At 36.8% G+C, this 27,074-nt stretch overlaps 1 protein-coding gene across 1 annotated transcript in view; it reads left to right on the top strand.

Annotated features, from left to right (window-relative positions):
- MORC1 (MORC family CW-type zinc finger 1) overlaps positions 1–27,074 on the top strand; it is a 59,889-nt gene that overhangs the window by 22,718 nt on the left and 10,097 nt on the right. Inside the window, exons 10-22 of the mRNA XM_014062151.2 lie at positions 1,991–2,070; positions 2,705–2,769; positions 8,281–8,354; positions 9,278–9,421; positions 9,692–9,846; positions 11,572–11,697; positions 15,378–15,483; positions 16,326–16,452; positions 17,074–17,142; positions 19,567–19,776; positions 21,718–21,804; positions 25,577–25,649; positions 26,468–26,567. Of these exons, the coding sequence (XP_013917626.2) occupies positions 1,991–2,070; positions 2,705–2,769; positions 8,281–8,354; positions 9,278–9,421; positions 9,692–9,846; positions 11,572–11,697; positions 15,378–15,483; positions 16,326–16,452; positions 17,074–17,142; positions 19,567–19,776; positions 21,718–21,804; positions 25,577–25,649; positions 26,468–26,567 (1,416 nt within the window). The remainder of the gene's footprint in view (positions 1–1,990; positions 2,071–2,704; positions 2,770–8,280; positions 8,355–9,277; positions 9,422–9,691; positions 9,847–11,571; positions 11,698–15,377; positions 15,484–16,325; positions 16,453–17,073; positions 17,143–19,566; positions 19,777–21,717; positions 21,805–25,576; positions 25,650–26,467; positions 26,568–27,074) is intronic.

Below are 27,074 nucleotides of genomic sequence, written 5' to 3'. Positions count from 1 at the left end.
CAAGTTTGCTGGCCAATCAAGCACAGTAATCCCACGGTCATTGAACTATGGTGCTATGGCAGTGTGGGCAGATGCCAAGTCCTGCTGGAAAATGAAGTCAACATCCCCATAAAGCTTGTCTGCGGAAGGAAGCATGAAGTGCTCCAAAATCTCCTGGTAGACAGCTGCGTTGACCCTGGACTTAATGAAGCACAGTGGACCAACACCAGCAGATGACATGACTCCCTAAATCAACACAGATGTGGAAACTTCACACTGGACTGCAAGCATCTTGCAGTGTGTGCCTCTCCATTCTTTCTCCATACTCTGGGTCCTTGGTTTCCAAATGAGATGCAAAAGTTGCTCTCATCAGAAAAGAGGACTTTGGACCATTGAGCAACAGACCAGGTCTGTTTTTCTTTAGCCGAGGCAAGACACTTCTGACGTTGTTTATGGTTCAGGAACAGTTTGACGAGGGATACGACATTTGAAACCCATGTCCAGGATCCATCTGTGTGTGATGGCTCTTGATGCACTGACTCCAGCCTCAGTCCACTCCTTGTGAAAGTCCCCAACACTTTTGAATGGCCTTTTCCTTACAATCCTCTAAAGGCTGTGGTCATCCCTGCTGCTTGTGCACCTTTTTCTTCCACACTTTTCCCTTCCATATAACTCTCTATTAATGTGCTTTGATAGAGTACTTTGGGAACATCCAACTTCTTTTGCAATTAACCTTTTGAGGCTTTCCCTCCTCATGGAAGGTGTCAATGATGGTTTTCTGCACAACTATTAGGTCAGCAATCTTTCCCATGATTGTGATTCCTACTGAACCAGACTGAGAGACCATTTAAAGGCTCAGGAACCCTTTGCAAGTGTTATGGCTTAATTAGCTGATTAGAGTGGGACACTTTGAGCCTAGAATATTGCACTTTTCACAATATTCTAATTTTCTGAGATTGTGGATTTGGGGTTTTCATGAGCTGTAAACCATAATCATCACAATTATGACAAATCACGGCTTGAACTATCTTTGCATGTAATGAGTCTATCTCATATATTAGTTTCCCCTTTTAAGTTGCATTACTGAAATAAATGAACTTTTGCACGATATTCTAATTTTTCGAGTTCCACTTGTATGTTTTGCAGATATAGTCATTTTAGAGAGAGAAAAAAACTGAAGCACACTTAACAATATTTCTTAGTTTCAAATCCTGCTCCAGTTATGGACTATGAGGCTCGCTTTTGAAGGCTTCTAGAAATTCCTCAGAAATTTGGCTTACTGTAGGAAACCTGTCTTCATTCTCCTCTAAACAATTATGTATATAGCACATCTGTGGACAGAGTTCTACAGATACCTTCATTTATTTTATATTATCATTTATTTAGAGCTCTGATGCACAGTGGTTAGAGTACACTATTGCAGGCCATCTCTGCCCATAGCCTGTTTTCGATCCTGATGGGCCTCAGATTGACTGAGTCTTCCATCCTTCCGAAGTCAGTAAAATGAGGATCCAGATTGTGGGAAGCAATATGCTGATATTGTAAACCGCCCAAAGTCTGCTATAAAGCACCATGGGGCAGTATAAAAGTCAAGCGCTATTGCTATTGTGCATATATCCCAGGCAATAAGTAAAAAGTATAGAAATATTGGGAAAAGGAATAAATAAGGCAATGTTTTCTAACTGCATAGGAAGCCATAAATACCTTCACCTGTATAATGCAAATAATCAAGGTTTAATTTACAGAATTGTTGTAAATAAGATACATGCTTTTGTGTGTGTGTGCTTTTGACTCCTGGCAATTTTCTGGTGCCTACAATTTTTTTGACAAGATTTTGGAAGTAGTTGGCATTCCTGCCTCCTAAGACTGAGAAGGATTGGCTCAAAGTTATCCAGCTGGCTCTGTGCCTAAAACAGGACAAGCACTCATAGTCCTGGTTTCTAGCCAGGTGCCTTAACATAAGACTGGTCCTGGTATGCATGCTAATTCTGTGAAATTTATGTTTTAATAGGATGTATCCATATATATCATCTTCATTCAAACAAATTGCCACTCAGGAATTACAGAAGGCACAAATGGAACTGAAGGCTGGTATGCAGTATTCATTATTCTCTCACACACACACTCACATATACACACACAGGTTTTTTTAATGTTTAACTTGGGATTTTTAACAGCATTATTTCTTCTGTAACAAAGAAAAATAGTTGACAGACATTTTTCCATTGTGAGGAGACCCTTTGCAGCTACTGGGATAAGCTTTTAAAAACTCAGGAACTTCTTTAATCCCTTAGTTCTTTGAAACTTACCTAATTTTTACCCTGGGGGGGGGGGGAACAGTATCGGCTAAAGAGAAATCACTGCATCTTTTGGGAAATCAGTAGCTAATACCTCTGCAATAATAGAATACAAAAATGTTACTTTTAAAAAATAAGTTGCAAATAAGGCAGAATGGCAAGTGCATCACAAAATATGCAAAATGAAAAAGTTTCATCTGTTTTCCTTCGGCTTCTCACCCTTACAAAACTAACTTTGAATTGAATCTAGGCATGTTCAGAGATCAATCGCAATGCAGTGAGATGTTTTGTGCTATCCCTGTTCATGAAATGATCATAAATCAGGTGCCAACTAGAGTCAACTTCAATAGTTTTGCTTTGTATGTCACATAGATTGAAGAAGCATTTCTCCCAAATAGTTTAACAAATTATTTTGCTTATGCTTGTAGCCGAAAATGCTGTGACTGAAGTAAAAGGCAGACTAAAACAACCTTCCTTGTCTGAAGATAGTGAGGTATTGAATCAGGAATAACATTGATATTATATTTGTCTAAAGTTTTCTTTTCAGAGATCGGTATCCTTTTTGTTTCCACAGTATAAGGTTCACTGAAATGAATTGAAATGATAAATATGGAATTGGAAAAGTGAAACGAACTCTTCTCAGTATTACATTGGCTTGTAGATGGCCATATTCCAAAAAATATTTTCTATGCCGAAAAATATTTTCTGGTTTTCAGTATACTTGCATGTATTGCTTCTTTAAATGCATTTTTTGCAAGCAAGATTCTGATATGTTTTTGAATACATATTGGCATTGGCATCCTTCAGTCTCAAAAGGTTATAGTATCGTGCTCTGGAAAGAGGTCCTAACACAGCATCTGGTGTGGCTAAAAAGTCCAATTTAGGAGTGGCAATCCCTTCCACACCAAGGTCAGATACATTCTGTCCCCTGCCCAGCCCCCAGATTTCGCTGGTTCCGGGACTGCCTCTTTGCCTCAGCCTGCTGAACAAGTGTCTCTTTGAATTGGAGAAGGCTATGCTGCGTCTTTAGCCTCTAAGCTGAACAATCAGAGGTCAAGGTTTCCCAGCTGTTAATGTCCATTCCCAAGGCCTTTAGATCCCTCTTGCAGATATCCTTATATCTCAGCTGTGGTTTCCCTCTGGGGTGCTTTCCCTGCACTAATTCTCCATACAGGAGACCTTTCGGAATCCGACCATCATATATGCGGATACATATATGTTATCTATAAAATGTATAAATTTTTATTTGAAAAACTGTATTGCAAACTTAATAGAACTATGAATTTAAGGGTTTAATTGAGTTTCAGTCAAAAAGGTATAATTAAATGATTCTATATATTTTTTTAATTTTATATTTACCTTTTATTTACAAATATGCTGCTAATTCCCGAATGGTTTTGGGCAGCTGATCACATAAATAAAATAATAATAATAATGCATAAACCTCTAACTTTCTATAAACTCAAAAAGGCCTAGATAAAGTAAAGTGGTGATAAGGAGATTTTATATTTACTAGAGAAGACTACCCTGAAATATAAAAGAGAATTTACTATCAATATTAGGTGCATGAGGTATAGAAAAGTTACTCTTTTGAAGACTTGAGGCATGGAGCAGATTATATGGCTCCAGGTAATTAAATCATATAAGGAAGTTTACACTAAAGTAAATACTTTGATTTGCTTGGGAAATAATCAGTTCAATGTAGTAGTACTCTACAAATGACATCTCTGAGCAGTTTTATTCACTATATAGGTCTGCTATGTTTAGCTCCGGTGCAAAGGCTGTGCGCAAACACCATGTTGCAGTAATCCAATTTTGGAGGAATTATATGTGTGTCACTGGAGCAGATTTCTCTTTACAAGTAATACATAACTGATTTCTCCACCATGCTTGTTACACAATCTAAGAAGCCAGCAGTTTGAATAGAAAGCAGAGGATGGAATGGGTTGGGGGGAAGCATTATTTTTAAAACTATATGCATCTAATTAAAGGGCTTGATATTCTGAATCAGTATTGTTGCAACTACCTTTCAAAATATGGCAGGACTTGGATTAGTTTTTAATCTATGCCCTACAACAGTGATGGTGAACCTTTTCAACACTGAGTGCCCAAACTGTTTGCCATGGCCAAACTGAAAGGTGCACACATGCACAAATGTGCGCATTGCTGAGGTACAAGCACATGCATAGACGTGCACATGGGCATGCGCAGATGTGCTCACGTAGATGTGTGCATGTGCAGCAGAGACCCAAAAATCAGCTGGCTGGTGGGAGGCGGGGCATCCCAACACCGGCAGTGTGGCAAGAGGTAAGATCTTTTTCTTTTGTGAGCTTCTGTTTCGTCGTTTGCAGGGAAACAGAAGCTCACAAAAGAAATGCCACGGAGATCTGACCTGGGGAGACTGCTCGCGAGCTAGCAGAAAGAGCTCTGCGTGCCACCTCTGGCACCTATGTCATAGGTTCGCCATCATGGCCCTACAATATCTAACACAATTTCTGTTTGCATTAAAAACATTATGTAATACAAATTCTAAGAGAAATAGGGCCAAAACTTTAAAACAGTGTAAAACATCAACATAAACTACATTCATCCTCGCTTCCTGATCGGGTTAGTTAAGATAGTTAGATAGGTTAGTTGCTGAAAAATAAAGGCTATTAACATTGTTAATTCTAGTTTATTGAAAGTGTGCCTGGCATGACCTTTAAACAGTAGGAAAATCTTTCACATCTTGTTAATTACCTTTTTACTACTGCCAAGTTTTCACTAACCTATCTTAGCTTTAAGTTCATTTATTTTTAAACAATGTTAAGAAATCAGTTTTCATTTTGGATTTCATCATGGTAATTGAAGCCTAATTATACCTCTCTAACTCATTATTTATATTCTTTGGGAATAATCCTGTTATTAATCCCTACTGTGCTGAATTTTTATGCTTAAAGGGCTATGACTTCTAATAATTCAAAGCTTTCAGCTAAATATATGTAGTGTTCACCATGTACTGGGTGCTATACTTAAATAGTCTTAAATATTCCAAGCCAAGAAAATAAAATACTTCTGTTAATTAACAACTAAAATGTCTTATGAACCTTTCTGGTGGCCAGTCTATTAGAAATATTATTTTAATATAGTGGAATTTCCATTGCTCTTTGACAGTTTTATATGAGGAAATGCCAAATACAGTCCCTTTCATCTTCAATTAAAAGGATAAAGGGATTCTTTAGCTAGATTATTAGTGCTAACATCATACATCCATTTGCAGCATGGATTGATTTTGTATTTATGCATTCGTAGCAATTATATGTACGTAATCTACTTAAGCAACTCCAAATCCTTAAAATATTAGTTATAATGCCTTAAAACGTTGCATCCTAGTATTTTCAAAAAATTTCTGTAGTTTTTCCAAATTCAGCTTTCCAAAGCATTGTGGAAAATAGAAAACAGGATAAGCTGTTCCTTGTGAGGAAGCTACTTCTGAGAATGTAATTTTCAAAATTGCCCTTCTTCTAGTCTCTTTAGGGATGAGTACTGACAACATCTTCTCCCAGCCAGATAGAGTAGGATCAGGGGTGGGATTCTACTGCTTCGGGCAAACCGGTAGCTCTGACTATCGGCTAGGAGCGAACCGTTTCTCTCCAACTTTCAGCCTGCCCCACCCCTGTGCTATACTCACCTAGATTCCCTTTTCTGAAGCTCAGCTGATGGGTGGCAGAGTAATTGCCGTACCTCAGCTGAAGGTGAAATGCAGAAGGTGATTTCTCTGTAAACTGCACAAAGTGCACATTCAGTTCAGCAAACCGGTTATTAAACCGGTAGGATCCCACCCCTGGGTAGGATAGAGGAAAGGATTCTGAAGAACAAGCTCAGGTACAGCCTTGGAGGACAACTATGCTAGCCAAGATTTTTGTAGAATAGATGCAGGCAGCATTCTCAACAGACTTTGGAATTTAAAAGTGTGGGCTAGTTTTCCTCCTTTATTACTGAAGGAAATGAGACTGGTATGAGCCAGAAAGAGGGGAAAGATGGAAATACATGTTGCTACATTTGAACCTGTGCTACTCTGAAGGCAGTTAAGTGCTTTGAAGTGACTATGAGGGAAATTGGTGGCTGGAAAGACATTGTGTGATTATGCTGGGTCACTGAGAGGGCAATTGCTGTTTCCTGATCCAAGAAGCAGAATATTTTAGCTGAAGGCTTCCCAGGGAGAAGATAAATGAAGAACCAGACAGAGGAATGTACTTTACCCCAAAACCAAGGTAGAAGCGAACAGAGAGATGCTGGAGCCCTCCAGGAAACCTTGAACCAAAAATGGTCAGGGAAGAAGACATGGAGGGAAGTATGTCCAGCAACAAGCTGTTGAGATTTAAAAAGGGATAGATAAAGGTTTAAGCCCAAGACTTACAACCAATTGCTCAGTGATTATTTAAAGTTACTATAGACTTGAAAAATGTTATTTACGACCTTTCCTTGAAGTTTCAATTGCCTCTCCTACCTCTCCTCCCCCCACAGTCACATGATTGAATTTTGGGCCCTTGGTAATCAGTTCACACTTATGACAAGTTACAGCATTCCACAGTCATGTGATTACCTTTGCTTATTATTATTTTTTGCCACTTTGCAGTTAAAAAGTACCCACTGGATAAGTTGGATTCTCATTTATGACCACCATGTTCACTTAACAGCCATGGTGACTTACTTAACTATCATAAAACAGTCATAAAATCAAGTCCAGTCACATTACAATCACAATGTTTTATGACCAAAATTCTGGGCTCATTTGTAGTTGTAAGTCAAGGACTACCCATTGTCAAAAGCTGGAAGAGGGTGGGGAAAATGGGGAAAGAGGAGATGGAAAATTGGTAGGTAAAAAGCAGAGTACCATATTTTTTGGAGTATAAGACTCACCAAGGTTTTGAAGAGGCAAATTTAAAAAAAGTTTTTGCACTCTGCAAACCTCCCAAAAACGAGCCTGTTTCCCCCCCCCCCACCCAAAATGGCACGAATAGCCTTTAGGGAGCTTGCAGAGTGCTCCGGGGGGGGGGTATAAAATTGAGTAAAAACGGGCTGTTTTTTGCTCATTTCTACCCTCCCCAGCCCCCAAGAGCTCTCTAAAAGCTTCCTACAAGCTATGCACGGCCATTTTGGTGAAGGGGCGGGGTTTCAGGAGGTAAAAAATGCTGTATTTAGTGTATAAGATGCACTCAGATTTTCAGCCTCTTTTTTGAGGGAAAAAGGTGCATCATACTCCGAAAAATACGGTAAGTGGTTGCTACCAAATGCCGTAGCTTTAGAAGAGAAATAGGAAATAAACGAAGCCCTTTGAGAGGTAGGACAGAGGAAGAAACTTTGGCTACATTGTTGTATCTGGATTTTTTCCTAATTTCTCTACACATGAAAAACAAAACAGCAGCTTTCAAGATCTCTCTCTAGCAATTTTTTAAAGTCCTATGCATCCCCAGCCATAAAACTACCGTCAGTCACTCTTGCATCCCAAAAAGGGGTGAAGTGCATGAGAATTCTTAAGTCCTAAAAAATTGCTATTTTTCTTCATTGATTGTTATAGACTATATATTGTGTATGCTTCCTCCAAAATAGAATGAGGTTCTAATTTAATTTATAGGTTGCATTCTACAAATTCAAGGCAACATCTAAGAATGAAATTTCCCTAATTTGTTCCTTAACTTACATGCTAAAGTAGAACGAAATGTTATCTATATGTCCTTTAGTGTAGCCCAGAGCAGAAAACCTTTTTGAAGCTGACAAACTAAAGAGACAACAACGGTTTGCTGGTAGAATTTGAGGGACTAGGTCTGTTTATTTTAGGTTTTGGATTTTATTTTTTATGTATATCCAAACCACAAAAGACAGGAACTGGATCATCGATGTATGACTGACGGCTGTAGCTTTCCTATCCCTTCTTTATCCTCAAAATGTTCTTCAAAATAACCACATTCAGTCATAAACAATGGAATAACTTCTTTTTCCTTTCTGATATTGTGGGGGAAAGTATTTGCAAGTTGCATTACGAGAAGCTCTGGAGGAAGAAAAGAGAGTAAGAGAAAAAAATGAAGAGAAAAAAAGGCAAGTTAAGAAACATAATAATTTACTTTTTTGAAAAGGTATTGATTGCAACTGAAGAAAATCAAAATAGTTTACCTTATATCACAAATTAGAGTAAAAATTAGTTCTTAGAGCCGAACTAGTTATCATAGCTTTATTGAATTTTCATAATTTTGCAGATATTGCAGTACATCTGAGACCAATAATTATTCGGATTAAGTGTTAAAAATAGCCTCAATTTCTTTATTTCAGTTTTTGTAATTCACACATCGATAATGTGACTTTTTAGCACCTGTTTGAAATCTTTTAGTTTACACAATTGTAATTGATGGGAGCACAATCATTATGTGTTCCACACCATCTAGATATGGGACCTGCCTGTTCAGCATATTTTTCAGATTATTTTTAATTAAGTCTTTATTATTTTTATAAATAACTCAAGGCATTGAACCTTTGTAGTACTCCTTCCTTCTATTTTTCCTACAACAACAACAACTCTGTGACATTAGTGGAGCAAAATGACTTTCGTGAGCAGCCGGCTTTCATGCCTAAAGCTGGACTAGACTCCTCAGTTTCTTAAATGTCATTTACCTAGTGTTTGGTTTTCCTCCATTCCTACAGTTGACACATTGGTACAGTATTCCAGCACTCTTTCCAAATGGTAGAGAACTAGTATACCAGTTAATCCATCGTTAATCTATGGCTTCACACGTCTTAATTCCAGTGTTTCCAATACTGCTGAAGATAGCAAGAGACTCCTGGGCCAAGCTAGATTCTCTGCCATTGATGTTTCACTATATATATTGTATGTATGTATGTATGTATGTATGTATGTATGTATGTATGTATGTATGTATGTATATAGAAAGAAAGAGGGGGTGCAAGTCCATGGGTGTGTATTAAAAGGAGAATCCCCCCCCCTTCTTTATTTTGTTTCTCTTTAGAAATCTGAAAAGACCAAAAAGACTATTTATAATATTTGGAATGAACATTCAAAACAGAAGTCAAGATGGAATGCTTATTTATAGCAATAATCGCTTGATCAGAATGTTCGAGAAATTGGGATCACAGAAAAACATAGGACAATTGTAAGTTTTCTTCTTTAACATGTAAGAATCACTTTCCTGTATTATTGCTAAAAATACTTTTTTAAATTTGATTTTAAAAAATCAAATGCATTTATTTGATTTCATTGGATAGTTTATATACAAAATTCTGATTATAAATAAAAATTAGAAAGTATTTTTTTTTAAAAAAAACTGAGCACATAATTTCTGAAATTTTTTATAAAGAAAAGCATTTAGGGATAAAGTCATGATCCATTGTTTCATATTTAAAACCCATTTTCATCTCCGCAGTTTTGGTGCTGGAGCTGTGGGAATTATAGATGTACCATTAGACGTTATGGAACCCACCCACAACAAGCAGGCTTTTGCTAACATTAAGGAATACAGGCACTTGCTGAAATCAATGGAAAATTATCTTTTTCAATACTGGAAAGACATGGGGATGGGTAAGTAGTCAGATTGAAGATGATTTGCACACCATAGCCTCATGTTATTTCTGTTAAGACATTCTGCCTCAGTGACACACCTGAGGGCCTGAATGAAACAGTCATGCACACACGCCCTGATGACAACTTTTCACTCCTTTTCCACATTTATCAAAGAGCACTTTTACTTGTAATTCACTCGAAGGCAAGTAGGAACCCTTAAAGGATGGGGAAAATGAATAAGGCAGAAAAGAAAAACTATTTCTGATTTTGCCCCCTCGGTGTGGGGAAATGAAGGGTGGGCAAGGCAGAAATGATATGTAAGTAATATTCAGGTAATATGCATATATAATGTCTCCTTGAATGTAGATAATACAGTATACCAGTAATGTAATATAAAAATTACTTCGTGGAATATCTATTTTGTTAGTATTATTCAGACTTATATTACTCAGTTATGTGGAATAGGCAGGGGTAGAATAACGTTTCTTCCAAAAGATCACTTATTTTGGCTCCTTTACAGCCAGTAGTCTGTGGCTCCACTATTTCTATTAGGCTGAACTGTTAATATCATAACTGGTTATGATAAAAATAGGAAACACTTTTGGTGATTGCTAGATAGTATTGAGATAGGTGAGTCACAAATAAAGGATCTGGTGTCTATCCTTTTGGATGACACTGTCAGTCACCACAATGCCTGTTTTAACATACCCCATTCCCCGTCCTCATCCAGTGCACTGGGTCCTAACATGCAGTAGATGTTTCCTATAATGCTAAGCAAGCAATATTGTTCCCTTTCTGGTGAAACCAGTGAGACATAACACTGCCAAGATTTGATTCACCGATCTCTCAGTAATTTACAAGATCAGTGTAGGATGAAGTATACTGTGGGAGAAAGAACAGAGGCAAAAATTAGAATTTTTGAGAGAGAGAGAAATAGAGAAAGAGAGAAATGGAGTTACAATTTGATGTAATGGTTAAAGGGCACAAAGCTTCTATAAATTTAGGCATAAAACTAGCTAGCTGACCTTGGTTTAGTCATTTTCTCTCATCACTAGGAAAAGGCACTGGAAAACCACTTCCAAAAATACTGCTAAGAAATGCTGTCCAGACTTACCTTGGCCATCACCAGGAATCAAAATTGACTTGAAGGCACAATCTTCTTCCCCACCATTTTTTTATGGCTTGCATTGTAAATTCAGTGTGATAGATCCAGGGTTTAACTTAACAAGAGCTCATTGTAGTGACAGGATTATTGTTGTTGTGAAGATGCAATTATAGAAGACCTTTACTTATTTCATGTTAAGCCTCTAGAGGAAAGTTGGTATACCTATGAAATTTATAAATAAAACACAGATAGATTGTGGTCATTTTGTTTGTTGTGTAAGAGAGTTTAGAATTAGTGAGATCAAGTAAGAAATAGCAGAATACGTATGATTGAAATGTTAAGTTATGTTGATTCCCTTTAACCATTGTTAAACAATTTCAAAATGCTTTTTTTTTCTAGTCTAAACAAGACTATCTTCAAGAAAAGCAAAATTATGAACTTGAACTCTATTTAACTGCCCAGTTGCCATTACACTACTGTGTTTGGGAGAAACTGCTTTTTGACCTGTTCTTGTCCTTGTTCCGGAGTATAACCTCAGCAATCTTCATAGTTTTCCAACTCAAATTGATCTGATAGAGATTATGATTGTTCTCTCACTGCAACATATAATGTAATATTGAAACTATTTATTTTCTAAGGTCAAAAAGGACAAAAGTTCTGGATTGATTTTGGATACCTAGGTGATAAATGGAATGAAAGACCTTCTGAGACAGTTCAATATAAAAGAAGACGAGCAGCAGAAATTCCTTACATTGTGCAATGTGGTGAGTTTCTATAGCTAGGCAGTTTGAAAGGAGAAAAAAGGAGTAAAGATAGAATTCAGTGAATGTTTCTAAACAGCCTCTTTTTCCCTTTTACTTCAAAGAAGAGAGTTTGAGCTCTCCTTTTCACAGGTGCCGCATACAGCTGTGTTTTTCACTTCCTCTTTCACTAAAAGGTCCTCTTGTGAAACACTTCCTTTGTTTCATTTTTGCTGCCTTTTAAAGCAAACTATGAGACAGCAGATGTAAAAGATTCCCTTCATGTTTTATTGTGAAGTTAGCAGCATATAACAAATGTCTTTGTTGGCCTCACAGTAGAATAAAAAGGATTATAGGCAAGTGTACTATTTGTTGAGAACTGCTCAGATAAAAAACCTTTTTTTTTCCTTTTAATCTCTTCATGTGGTAGCATTCCTGGGGATGTTGAGATGGAAGAGAGATATACAAACAAATTGAATTTTTTTAAAAATGTTTGATCTATTTTGACAGGATCTTGTTCAGTCTTCTATTTTTTTCAAAGTGCAGCTTGAGATTTTTTTACTATTCATTTTCCTACCTAAAGTCTATGTAATTCATGAGATTTATGTTTTGCTGCCAACTTCTGATTTTTATTTGGGTTCTGATTTTTATATGTGCCTATATTTTAGCAATCTAGATCTCTAGATCCTACCTTCTCTTGTGGGGGGGGAGGAACATCCCTAGAGTACATCTGTGTGGGGAGGGAGGGGGCACAAACACAATTTTAATTGGCTGGGATTGTGAATTAGTTCAAGAAATTTTGTTGTAGAGAAGGATTATCCTTCCTGATTTCCATGTGGAGGGTACTATATAGATATGGTCACTAAACTTCAGTAAAGAAATCAGAAGTGCCATAACATGATCTTGGTATCACAGAGATTTATGTGATTGCTACTGAGAATTACATATATCCCTTTTGAATATCTTGGGTTCCACTCCCAGAGTATTACCACTCCCAGAGCCGAGGTGGCGCAGTGGTTAGAGTGCAGTACTGCAGGCCACTTCAGCTGACTGTTATCTGCAGTTCAGCGGTTCAAATCTCACTGGCTCAAGGTTGACTCAGCCTTCCATCCTTCCAAGGTGGGTGAAATGAGGACCCAGACTGGGGGGCAATTTGCTGACTCAATTTGCTAAAAATCTGTAAACCACTTAGAGAGGGCTGAAAGTCCTATGAAGCGGTATATAAGTCAAATAAATAAATATTACAACAAAAGATTATAATATTTAAGGCTGTAGAAGGGCAAAATCATTGCATGTAAACCTTGCCTAACAACTGTTTCATTTAGCAACTATTCAAAGTTACAAAGCACTAAGATATCCTGGAAGAATTAGAAGAAAAGACTTTGCTTCTGGAAGGTGGCAGAGATAGGAGTCACAGAGGGATTGTCGTCATAGGATTTACAGCATTTCTAATAGCAATAGCACATAGACTTATATATTGTTTCATAGTGCTTTACAGCCCTCTCTGAGCAGTTTACAGAGTCCGCATATTGCCCCAAACAATTTGGGTCCTCATTTTACCAACCTCGGAAGGATGGAAGGCTGAGTCAACCTTGAGCCTGGTGAGATTCGATCTGCCAAATTGCTGGCAGCCAGTGATTAGCAGAAGTAGCCTACAGTACTGCACTCTAACCATTATGCCACTGCGGCTAATGAATGTTTAGGTCTGGACTAAGGCTGGGTTTGGTTTGGGCCTGGATTTGAATGTATTACAGTTGTTCGGGCTCTGTTCTTACATTCCAGGAAGAGCAGGCTATAGGATGGTCCTTGTGTGTTAACCTGGCTGTGCAGATGTAATGTAGTGGACCTGCAGCCCTTATATGTATTGTGTTTTCTTTGCAACTGGCATTTTTCTCTATGGATTTTCTGTTTGGTGAGATTTGTCAGTAGTTGTGTTGGAGAGACAGAGAAGTGGTTTTGATTGGCTGCCAGGCTTAGCTAGTGAACAGGGGCAGTGGTGGTTTCATTTTTTCTGAGCTGAGGGAACCCAATTGTGGATGGAATTTGACCCTGTCAACTGCTGCCAGTGAGAAAGTGGTTGAGAATTTTGGAATGGATGAAGTGAATTATCTGAATCTCTTTCAGTCAACATTCATATCTGGATATGGGATGAAGCAACACTGTCATACTTAAGGATGATGCCTGAAGAGAGCGGGATGTATGTTTTAAATCTGTTGTTGCCCTACTTGACCTCTCTGCAGTTTTTGATACCATCAACCATGGTATCCTTCTGGATTAACTCAAGGGATTGGGAGTGAGCACACAATATTGGGCTAGTTTGCTTCTTTTCTCTGGAGTCAATTCAAGTCAGTGGTAATTGGGGAAAAGAGTCCCACTTTCACTCCCTGCTATGTGGGGAGTCATAGTGTTAGATGTTCTCTCTGGTCCTATTTGACTTTTACAATAGGCCATTGTGTGATCCCCATCTATCACCACAGGATAAGATGTCATCAGTTTGCTGATGATATCCAATTACATATTAGTTCCATTGACAAAGTAAACTATGCCCTAGACGTCATCCCAGAGTCTGGAGGCTATGAGGATCTGGATAATGAACAATGGGCTTCAGATAAACCCTGGCAGGACTGATTGTTTTTTGATTTGGGGGCTTGCCAGTTCTAGCAATATGCCATCCTTGGTGATAGACAGGGTTGTGCGGCTCCAAATAGACATTATACAGAAGCTGGGTCCTCCTGTACTCTCATCTCCTTTTCAAAGAGCAAGTGGCAATCGTGGTTACAACAGGCTTTGCACAACTTCACATTGTGCACCAGTTGCATCCAATCCTAGATTGGACAACTCTGCTCAAAGTTACCTTGTCCCCTCCCAATTAGACTATTCTAATATTCTCTAAATGTGGCTGTTTTGAAGAATTTCTGGAAACTTCAGATGATGCCAAATGCAGTTGCATAAGTAGCTATGTGTGTCTCTAAAATAATACATGTTATATAGTATCTCTCTTCAGGGTTACCAGTTTGTTTGTGGGCTCATTCCACAGATCTGGGAAAATATTATCAGTTCCAATTGTAGTCTATAAACAAGCACGAAGTGAGGAAGTAATTAATTAAATTAAATGTATTTAGTTAATCTACTTTTAATCTACTTTTAGTTTACCTCTAATCTTCTTTTAATAAAATCTAAATTTAAATTGAATGCAGTTTTTATTCTGGTTGTCCTAACCTTCTTTTGGTCTTTTCCCCACTGACTTTTATTGGAGGTAACTCAGAGCATGTCATTCAAAGACTAAGTGAAATCCAGAGATCTGGGAAAATATGCTCTTTAAATATGGATTTCAGCTGTGAGTAGTATTGCATATTTGATAGTACTTAGTCAGCTTAGGTTTTGATTAATATTTGGATGGAAATCCCAGGCTGAAGCTAGATAAAAAAAGGACAACTGCTTCCGTATTGACTTCAGGGAAATTACACAGGTGTGATTACCAGGTATTGATTTCAACTTGAAGGAAAATACTTTATGCACTCAAATGTTTCTAAGCTAATTTCAGATAATAAAAATATTCTGAAGGAAAAACCTATTTGTTAAGTAATATTTTCTGATTTGCGATATAGGTATTAAGTTCCTAATAAAATAAATGATACAGTTTTAACGCTCCATGTAAAATCAACTTTATAATTAATTTTGGATAAATTCTGTTAATTCATTAGATCTTTGCCTCAAATGGAGATTCTTGTCACTTAATACTGATATAAATAATGAAGTTAATCATGACATCTGGAACTGTGGAAGAAGTTCCAACTCTCTAGAAAATAAGTAAGTAGTGATATTACAGTAAATCTGCATTCTCACCAGCAGCAGAGTTCCTTTCCTCTTCACTGTTCCATTAAGTATACATGATCCTAATAAGACATCAGACTTGTAATTATTTTTATATTCATACCAACTATATTTTATGTTTCCCAAGATTGTTGTATTTATAAATAGTTTATAATACACAGCTATTTAAGTCCACAATAGGCATGTTCCTAAAGTCAAAAGCAGTACTCAACTAGCAAACCACTTAAAATATGCCTTAAAGTCATTTTGATAAAGAATATTACTATTATAAACATAGTTTATAGGAATTGTGGTGAAGAGCAAGTGTTCAAAGAAGCTTCCATTCTTTGTAATTAGCAAAATATTTACCTTTTATTGAGTAAATATTCTTGATTGAATGTTTAACTACCACCAGAAAAGGTAGAGCAAAATATTTGGCGTAATATTTGTTCAAACAGTAATAATACAAGGGGATTTAGAAATCATGGAAAGACAACATTAAGATATTAAGTGAACCATATTGTACATAGCTCATGGAACTCTAGGTCAGAACAACAAAATATTAGTACGAAACATTTTACACAGAATACTGTGTAAAGTACGTATTTGACTTGTATTTTCATTTGTTTGTTACTATATATACGCACATATAAAAAAACTAAACACAAATGACCATGTTCAGTGACTGCGGGTTTGTTTTGAGTAGCATGAAACCATGTGCAAAGCTATTCAGCTATCAGTGTCCAAGTCATTTGCAAAATCAGGAGCTCCAAGATAAAACATAAAGAGAAGACCATAATTATTTCTATAAATAATGTATTTTTCTTGGAATTTGATAGGTGCAGTATACCAGAGAATTTGCCCAGAATCCCTTTGGGCACATTCAACCCAACTCATTATTTGAATGACAAAGAACAGCTACTAATTGATTCCATTCAGAGAAATAAAAGAAAAGTAGAAAAACTGGTGAGCTATTATATAAATTATCACAGAGATGAATATGTTTTGTTCCAAGAATTTATCTGGGCAGAATTAAATAATACCATTTTTTATTATATCGTATAGAATCCTCTACATACATCTTGAATAATTAAAATTTTGGTATTTTGGAAGATAGATGATTTTGAAAGCAAAATTGAAGTATTATCCCAAATGCATCAAAGTGCTAGAAAGGATCATTTGCCAGGATCATCTAAAAATTATCTGACCCAGGGATCCCCAGCCCCTGGCCTTAGCTTGTTCAGAACAGGCTGCAGAAGTGGCAGGTGAGCACATGTATGTGCATAGCTCCACTTGCACAAGTTGTGACAGAGAATTCATGCGCAGTCCCGTTTGTGCTTGCACATAACCATTCACGCTCCATCACCTGGTCCAGAAAGTCGGAAAGATTTGGGATCACTGATCTAACCCACTTCACACAAATCAAAAAAACTAGACAACACATTCTCTTCCTACGAGGCAGCATGACAAATAATAGGTGGCAAATAATAGAACTTTTCCTCCTGAGTTTCCCCATTCATAATAAAGTTCTTATTTGAAAGAATAAAAAGTAAAAACAGATATCTTACTTTTGTGTCATTTTTACAGCAACTTCGTTTGATTCAACCACATAAACTTTGTAAGCATACAGATGATAGCAAAACTACTGCTAAGGATGTGAGTAATTTGGACTACAATTCTATATATAACTTTCTTGGGAATATATGTCATTACTATCAATGGAAATCAGAGATAGGTTTCAGGACTGAACCTAATGCATGGTTTAATCTTGTATGGAAATACATCCCTATGCTTTTAAAAAATTTAACAGAGCAGCTGAGAATGAAAATCTAAACCTTATTTAGATTAAACTCAGAAGGAAAAAAGTAAAACAAAAATAAATATTAATATGTACAAAATACATAATTATTCACTTTATATTCCATTTGATAAATCTATTTCAGTATTTCTTAGTCAAATATTAGATAGTTGTTAAAAGTGGAAATAATTAAAAAATATGCTGTAGAAAAAAATTAACTGGGTTTCAGAAATATTTTCAACTATCAACAATTTAGCTCAGACAACACTAAGAATTCCACAGTTCAATCCTGTGCAACAAATACTCTGTAGTCAACAAAACTGATACCTTCATTTATGTATGCATAAATTCAAATATACATATGAAAATGCAAGATCTACTCTACATATTTAAAGTATGCTATAATGATGTATTTTGTCTTCATGTACAGGTGAAACTCAAAGAATTAGAATATCATGCAAAAGTTCATTTATTTCATTTATTTCATTAATGCAACTTAAAAGGTGAAACTAGATTCTCTATGGGGTTCAGGTCAGGCACGTTTGCTGGCCAATAAAGCACAGTAATCCCATGGTCATTGAACCAGGTTTTGGTGCTTTTGGCAGTGTGGGCAGGTGCCAGGTCCTGCTGAAAAATGAAGTCAGCATCCCCATAAAACTCATCTGCGGAAGGAAGCATGAAGTGCTCCAAAATCTCCTGGTAGACAGCTGCGTTGACCCTGGACTTAATGAAGCACAGTGGACCAACACCAGCAGATGACATGGCTCCCCAAATCAACACAGACTGTGGAAACCAAACTGGACTGCAAGCATCTTGCAGTGTGCGTCTCTCCATTCGTCCTCCATACTCTGGGTCCTTGGTTTCCAAATGAGATGCAAAAGTTGCTCTAATCAGAAAAGAGGACTTTGGACCACTGAGCAACAAACCAGGTCTGTTTTTCTTTAGCCCAGGTAAGACGCTTCTGACGTTTGTTGTTCAGGAGCGGCTTGACAAAAGGAATACGATATTTGAAGCCCATTCCAGAATCCGTCTGTGTGTGCTGGCTCTTGATGCACTGACTCCAGCCTCAGTCCATTCCTTGTGAAAGTTCCCAACACTTTTCAATGGCCTTTTCCTGACAATCTTCTCCAGGCTGCGGTTATCCCTGCTGCTTGTGCACCTTTTTCTTCCACACTTTATCTTCCACATAACTTGCTACTAATGTGCTTTGATACAGCACTTTGAGAACATCCAACTTCTTTTGCAATTACCTTTTGAGGCTTTCCCTTCTTATGGAGAGTGTCAATGATGGTTTTCTGAACAACTGTCAGGTCAGCACTCTTTCCCATGATTGTGATTCCTACTGAACCAGACTGAGAGACCATTTAAAGGCTCAGGAACCCTTTGCAGGTGTTATGGCTTAATTAGCTGATTAGAGCGGGACACTTTGAGCCTAGAATATTGCACCTTTTCACAATATTCTAATTTTATGAGATTGGGGTTCTCATGAGCTGAAAGCCATAATCATCACAATTATGACAAATCACAGCTTGAACTATCTTTGCATGTAATGAGTCTACCTCATATATTAGTTTCACCTTTTAAGTTGCATTACTGAAATAAATGAACTTTTGCACGATATTCTAATTTTTCGAGTTTCACCTGTAACTAAAACTGCATCAGCCACAAGAGGAATCATCTGTTAGAAAACTTACTTTTTTGAGGACTACAAAGTTAAATTGGAATTTAGTAACCAAGAGTGAACCTCATTTTGCAGTCCTAGTTGGTAAATCAAGCAAAAAAATAGAATATCCACATTTTAATTTCTACTTAGACAAGCAATTATCCAATTGGAAAGAATTGATTATGTTCATCCTATGCAAATATAACCAGTAGAAACATAGAATTAGAAGACTATTCAGTGTATTAAATCAGAGTTGCAGACCATCAGGGAGGGAGAGGGGACAGGTCATCACAAACAGTGGGCTCACACATGCATTGCATGTGTTTGCCCATCACTCACACAAGTGGGGGATGCATGCCTGTGCATGCTCGCCCACCAGTTCCTCAGTCTAGTTCTGAATGGCTCAAGGCCCAGTAGTGATTTGCAGGCTGGGGGTTTGGAAACCCTTCATTAAATAACCCAGCAAGATATGTAATTTTAGGGTCATTTTCCCCCAAAAAGCAGGCTAAGGAACTGACAGAATTGAAAATTTGGAGGAAAATAGCCATATCCAGGTTTAAAGATGATATTGGATTGTTGTTTTGTTGTTTTCAAAAATAAATAAATAAATGACTGGAAGAATGTCTGCCAGAAGACTCTTTATAAAGATTCACCTCAAGCTCACAGAAACCTGGCTATGAAAAATGCAAGTAAAGGATATATGCAGCAGTCAAATTATCGAAAGAAAGCATTGGCAAGGCAAACAGCTTGCTCACAAAGGAGGCATTATTTTTATCAAGATGAAAAAAAATCCTCAGTGGCAGACAGAAAGGATCACAATATGCCAAAGGTACAATATATTTCAGAACGCTGAAAAGAAAAGCCTGACAATAGTTAACATAAGCTTAATCATTTGTATTGTAATACAATGTGAGTTTTTGTTTTCATTATGGGAATCTGTTCAATAGACTGCTTGTGTAAACACATCATATTTTTCGGAGTATAAGACGCGCTGGAGTATAAGACGCACCAAGAAGAAGCAATTTTTTTTTAAGTAGGTAGGTAGATAGAGGGATAGAGAGGGTGAGAAAGAGAGAGAAATACAGTAGGTAGGTAGGGAGAAAGAATGTGTGTAGCCAGGTAAAGGGATAGAGAAAGAGAAATAAAAAGAGATAGAGAAATACAGTATATAGGTAAGGAGAGAGAGAGAAATAGAGAGAGAGATAGAAATACAGTAGATAGGTAGGTGTTTCGGCTGGCACAGTACTTGATCAATGAAATTCTCATCAACCAGTTAAAGAGCTTTCCAAAAGGGGAAAAAAAGTTTTTACACTCTGCAAACCTCCCAAAAATGGCCTGTTTTTCACAAAAACGGGCCCATTTTTTTAAAAAAAAGGCATGAATAACCTTGGGGGGCTTGCAGAGTGCTCCTGGAGGATGGGGGGGGGCAAAAACAAGCAAAAAACGGCCCGTTGTTTGCAAAAACGGGCCTGGTTTTTGTCAAAAAAATTGCATGCATAACCTTATGGAGGCTTATAGAGTGCTGCTGGGAGCTGGGGAGCAAAAAATGGCCCGTTTTTCACTCATTTCTGCCCTCCCCAGCCCCTAGGAGCTCTCTGAAAGCCTCCATAAGGGTATGCATGGCCATTTTGGTGAAGGGGCGGAGCTTCAGGAGGCAAAAAAAAATACTGTATTCGGTGTATAAGACGCACCCAGGTTTTCAGCCTCTTTTTCAGGGAAAAAGGTACGCTTTATACTCCAAAAATATGGTAACAGGGAGAGGAAATGTTAGAATGAAATCAAGTTTGATATGCTTTCCCAGATCTAAAGATACATACTGGTATATTTCTTTATACACTTACTTGCAAGTTAGCTACAAATTACATATACAATTGCAACTCATGCTTTTTCAGTGCAATTAATTCACATTCTATATCCAATCTAATATGCAGTCGTATGGAACATAAACCTATCTGAAACAGTATTTTAAAATAACTTTTTTTAAACTTCAGATTTTTTTAAACTTCAAAGGGAAGTGGCTTATGGGAAGTGAGAGATGGAGGAGAGGTACAAGCATTTCAGATGTTGCACACCTTTCCTTCCTCTTGGGATTCAAAGACTGTTGAGTAGATCATACTCTTGTTTTTCCTTTCTTCATTCCTTCCTCCTTTCTCTCTCCATATCTCCTTTCATCTCCCCCCCTGCTTTCCATCTCACTCTCAAACTACTTTTGCTGGGTCTGGATAGCCTGCTCATACTGTGCATTATACAGTTGCAAACATGCATTTACCTAGTTTTGGTAATAGGTAGCATGCTAATCCTAATTTTGTGCCATCGTGATTCTGTCCCACATATGTGGGAATTATTTAGTTGTGACAGGTTAGACAACATCATATATCCAAATAGTTTTTGTCATGTCACATTGTATTGTTTACATTTTTAAATATGGGTAAACAACTCCAATGACCATAGGAATGCCTAGGGCGATGGATGGTGTTGGTAAATTCAAAGCTTATTTGAGAACATACTTTTGTTGTATTATCTTATTATTTGCTAATAAATAACAAAATTACTAATTTTAAATAAAGCAGGAGAGTTCATTAACAGAACAAGAATGTGTTTATGCCCTAAAAGATTAGCATAGGAAGCTTTCTTAAATGTTGAGGTTGTTTATTTAGTGTTTTTAATTGATTTAAATTAGTGAATAATTTGAGCAAGGCAGTTCTTATTTTATGAGTCCAATACTTAGTCTTTCGGTTTTCATTAATTATTGTTAATAATTCTCATACAGATGCCACCTTCAGTACATTTTGAAAGGTTGTATTCTGAAGAGCCTGAATTGAAAATTGAATCAGAGAACAAGCCAGAAGTCATTTATGTAAGAACCTGTTTGATTTGATTTGATTTGATTTTCCTCAGTCTGACCCTATACAAGTACTTTTAAATATGTTTCAAAGGAGGAATGAGAGATGTTTTCAAATGCCGGGAGGGCATTTGAGGATTTAGTGAATCTACCTGAAATAACTTTGCATTGATACTGATAGCTAAATTAAGCTGGTCTGAACAAAACTGGGAGGGAATCTCCTTGAGCGGAAGAGTATATCATGTTCATTTTCTGGGTCCCCTTCCCCCCCCCCTCTAAATCTTGATGTATGCTTTGTATAGATCCAGGTTGAAACAAATCAATCACTATTTTTGTAACGTGCACAAAAATCTACATACTCCACTGTCACACTTCTTGAATAATCAAATGATTATTCTTATTATCTTCAGTTAGTCAAAGTTTAATATAAAACATAAGCTGAGAAATAAGGCGAGGTGGTGCAGTGGTTAGAGTGCTGTACTGCAGGCCACTTCAGCTGACTGTTATCTGCAGCTCGGCGGTTCAAATCTCACCGGCTCAAGGTTGACTCAGCCTTCCATCCTTCCGAGATGGGTAAAATGAGGACCCAGATTGTGTGGGGGCGATATGCTGACTCTGTAAACCGCTTAGAGAGGGCTGAAAGCCCTATGAAGCGGTATATAACTGCTATAATAGAAATATTATCACTATTGTTACTAGTGTAAATTGTGTCTGTAGAACCAAAAAACAGAGTGTTAATTGTGGAGTTTTTTGTCCTCCCTTAGCTTGGTTGTTTGCTTGGGATTTGCTCCCTTTTTATATGCAGTAGCTTATGTATTATTTAGTGAGATATGGTTTTTGCCATGGTAGTTCTTTGATTAGAATGGTATTTTCTGTTTGATTGGGTAACGAAATATCTGCATGCAAATGACCAAATTTAGAGAGCACCAGTTCTCCACAGTTCAATTCCGAATTATGTTACATATGAGTTATATAAATTCTTTTCTATTTAGCTATATATACTTATTTAATGTTGTCCAGAAGTTAGCCAGTTACATTATATTGTGTCTGTCTGAAGAACATTGAACTGAGTGTAACTCAAACAGTTAACCAGTGTTAAGGCCCCTTGTCAGCTTGGATAGTATAATGTGGTTTACTGTAAGTATCTCACCAGGCTAAACATAACATAACTGGCTGCTTAGGAGAATATTAGCAGTAGAGATGGTCTTGTCTTTCCATATCCAGAACTTGTGTTAGAATTCTCTTGGTCTGTTCATATCTCAGAGGAAGGATAGCTTCCTATGAAAAGCCATAAAGTACATTTTATCAAGAAGCTTTCACTTTCACATGACACTAAAATAATCTGTTTATATCAGAAGCGTCAATCCTATAGGGAAAAAATTTAACTTCAGCAGTACTTGAAGATTAGCCAGATTTTTTAACTCATTCTAATTGATCCTGTTTCACAGCACAGGATAACATTAGAGAGCCAGCATGGTACTTGGAGGATATTTTTTAAAAATTTGGATTGCACAATTTCTAATTTTAACAATTACCATAAAGGCCAAGCTATGTTCTGTACCAAAACTGGGCATATATTTATGACAGCTCTAATAAAAAGATATTTTTGTTCTGTAAAAAGTTTCAGTTGCTGAGGCTGATCTTTGGGTCTTCTGAGTTACATAATCCAGATGTGCATTTCTCCAACCTGAAGCCTGAAATTCAATTTCAAGACATCTGAAAACTTTGACCTATTGAACTTGTGCTCATTTTATTGTCACCTGTAATTTTTGAGGCACTTAGGAAATAGCAGGGTTGTTTTCATTATGTATTGTTACTTCATAATCTGTGCAGTTGGTGGTGAATGATCTTGCCTAGGCTAGTCTGGGACAGAATGACTTTATTATCCGCATAAAGTACCATTGGGAGATGTCTGTGTGCCAGAGGTGGGTTCCTACCAGTTCGCACCTATTCGGTAGAACCGGTTCGTCAAATCTACTGAACCGGTTAGAAGAGGTTCCACTAGTGGACTCGGAAAGCAGGCCACACCTACAGAAGAGGTTCCAAAAATTTTTGAAACCCACCACTGGCAAGGATCTTGTAACTTGACAGCTTTAAGACTTGCATGCTTCAGTGCCAGAGTTTCTGAATAGCTACTTGGACCGACCTAAGTACTAATTCATAATTTCATATCCGGTCACATGGGCAGCAAACCACTCCCATCTGGTCACATGGGTGGCAAGCCACTCCCACAAAGGAGGCCACACCCACAGAGTAGTTTCCAACAATTTTTGAAACCGACCACTGCTGTGTGCTAACTTTGATGGTGGTGGGAAAATCTGAAGTGTCCTGACAGACCACTGGAGTTACATCAGACTTGAATAAAATGAGACCAGAACACAGTGGAATTGTTGCAAAAAGCTAAATAGCAAAAAGAACAGAGAACATGCCATTATGTGTTGTGAACAATTTGAGCAGTTTGAGATGATTAATCAGGTGTTAGATTGTGTATTTTTCCTTTAGCTTGTGTTTTATAGTTTGTCCTGCTCTTTTATGTTTAAATAGTTATTAATTGCTTCATTGTATACTGGTAATTGGCCGCAATAAATTGACTCCCTGACAAATAAATGAAGACTCAAACTGAGCTTGATTTTGATAACTGGACTGTCCTTATAGTTTTCTTGTACACAAAAGTTGTATATGATTGTCTTCCTCTGGATGTTTGTTGTTCACCTTCCAGAGTGGCCTACAACAAAGAATTTCCTCTTTCCTCACTAGAGAACTGACAAGGTCCCACTTCACTTCTGGGGAAAGAAACAAGAGATCAGTAGTAACTGGCTAGATGCTATCAATTTCTAGAATGTTATAGTGGTTGGTAGCATCTAGCCAGTTACAACTGATCTGTTGTTTTTAATACTACTAAAGATTTATTTAACATACTTGGAAGTAAACATTTCAGTCACTTGTCTTTATTACATCTTTTCAACAAAAAAAGTTTTCATTACAGATAATATAGCATGTTATTCAGTTGGGTACATCCAACTTTTTAAAATTCTGCTTTGGAATGTTCTTTATTTTTATTACTTATGACTCATTTGTCTTGATGCTTGGTTTATCAGAAATACTGTATATTCTGTCTCTAATGAAGAAAAAGGCAGTCCCTAAACAATTACACTGGTGTAATTAGCACATGCTCAAAAGAATTAACCATTGCCAGATAATTATGTTACTGCACTTACGCTAACTAGTCAAACTGGGGGAAAAAGAATATTAGCATTTGAAGGTACTATTTTAGTGTCACTTTGGAGACTGATGTTAAGTAGCATTATGAAAAAGAAAACAACTGGCAAATAATGCAAAACAAACGTTTTAGAATAACTTGAGAATCATTTGTATCATAAAATGTATAATAACCAGAGATTAAAATAAATGTTTGCATTCCCAGAGTCCATTTGAAATGTAAATGTGATAGTAAATCTTTGTTGTTTTTCTACTTATAGTACACCCAGGAAACCTTGAAGAAAGAATTACAATTCTTTATTGGCTCGCATCAAATTAGGAGGGAAATTCTTTTTTTTACAATACTTCTTAATAACTAATAGCTTACAAGCATAAAAGTTCCTTGCATCGGGGAAGCACATTTTTGTAGTATAATGAATATGTCACCTCTTACTTGTTTTTATAAATGGAGCAAACAGTTGTTTCTAACCTGTAATAGTCTCCAAGAGAGTAGATAAAGAAATATATAGTTATTCCTTCAATGCAAAAATTAAAGTGTATGAATAATAACCAAAGTGTTTTACTGCAGATATCATCTGATAGTGAAACTGAAGATCTGCCAAAGGATGAATTATTTGCAGGAAGTGTTTTAATGAAAAAAGGTAATGTTGATGTTGAATTCTGAATTTGTTGTATGTGGATTAAAGGTACCTCCAGATATTGTTTTACATTTCAAACGCACTGAAAGGGGGAGAGGGGTTGTAGGATGAACTTGGGAATTTTCACTTTTTTGTTTCATTGCTAATATATGCTCTCTGAGTAAAAGGTAAAAAGAATTGAAGTGCTAGGATACTGTATAATTTAAAAAAAAATCAAAATGGCCATTAGAATGTGTTTACTGAATAAACTGGAGAGAACTCTTTATGCCTGTATTGTATATGGCAACCACACTTATAATATATATGGTATTATAGGCATATTCCAATATTATATGCATTGCATTTAAAATAGTATTGCTGTATGGTATTAAAGGAGGAAGGAAAAGTTTTTCTTACTGTCTAATAATAGTGAGTGATCAGGAATGAAAGACGTCGCTAAAGGGTTTCCAGTAATCTCTGCCCTGCAGCAGTTAAACACTACTCGTAGTGTAATATTTAATTGGGTGGGGGAGGGGTTTGCATATTCTGTAATTGTACTATGGAATCTCTTTCAAAAGGTGAATTTCCACATGCGACTTTTCATGTTCTAAATAACTGGAAATCATAATGAGCTCATGTTGGTCAAGCCATGACCAAGTCCAAATTCTTGTACCACTTATTGGCTAATATAGCCAATTAACATGTAACTATATTTTCCAGTCATTTTTTTTTCAAAACCCCAGCTTCCAGGAAGTTCTCCAGTTTTCTTATCCTGCTCATCTGGTTAAATCCATGATTAATAACTTTATTATTATTGCCTTAAATGTTTAAACCACATGTAGAAAAACAAGAACAGTGTGAAGAAACAGCTGACAGTTTCCTTGATCTAAACAAGCATGGAAAATCTAAAAAAAGACATATGACATCAGCAAACTCAAAAAGGTGAGTGTACTGGAACACTTGGTAGTCAAATTCTGAATTACTGGCGATTAGCACTGTTCAGTGTAAGCCTAGGATTCAGGAGAATCAATCTAGTCCAACTCAGCCATAGAACTGTACTATATAGTTTTTGTTACTCAGCCAAATCTACTGCATAGAGGGAATTGTTGAGGGGTGGGGGAGGAACCAGGAGAATGTAATGCAATGTGAAATACATACTCTATATATAACATTGCAATATTTTTAATGACAAGGAAGACCAAACAAAGTGAAGGCATTGTTTTAATTACATATAATAAACATGGTTAAAATAATTTTCTTTACATACATACATACATACATACATACATACATACATACATACATACATACATACATATATATATAAAGTCTGTTCATGCCACAGTGAAGGCCTCACATAACAAACTCTAACTCCAAAAAGATAAAAGTGAATCTTTTCCAAAGATGTATCAAAAACATCTAAGTTATTATTAGTGCTTCATTAATTAA

The sequence above is a fragment of the Thamnophis sirtalis genome, unplaced genomic scaffold (assembly GCF_051295495.1).
Source record: "Thamnophis sirtalis isolate CommonGarterSnake01/CBP01778 unplaced genomic scaffold, rThaSir2_p1.2 scaffold_8, whole genome shotgun sequence".
NCBI classification, from domain to species: domain Eukaryota; kingdom Metazoa; phylum Chordata; class Lepidosauria; order Squamata; family Natricidae; genus Thamnophis; species Thamnophis sirtalis.
Note: the sequence above shows the minus strand (reverse complement) of the source record. Positions and strands in the feature narration are given on the sequence as shown.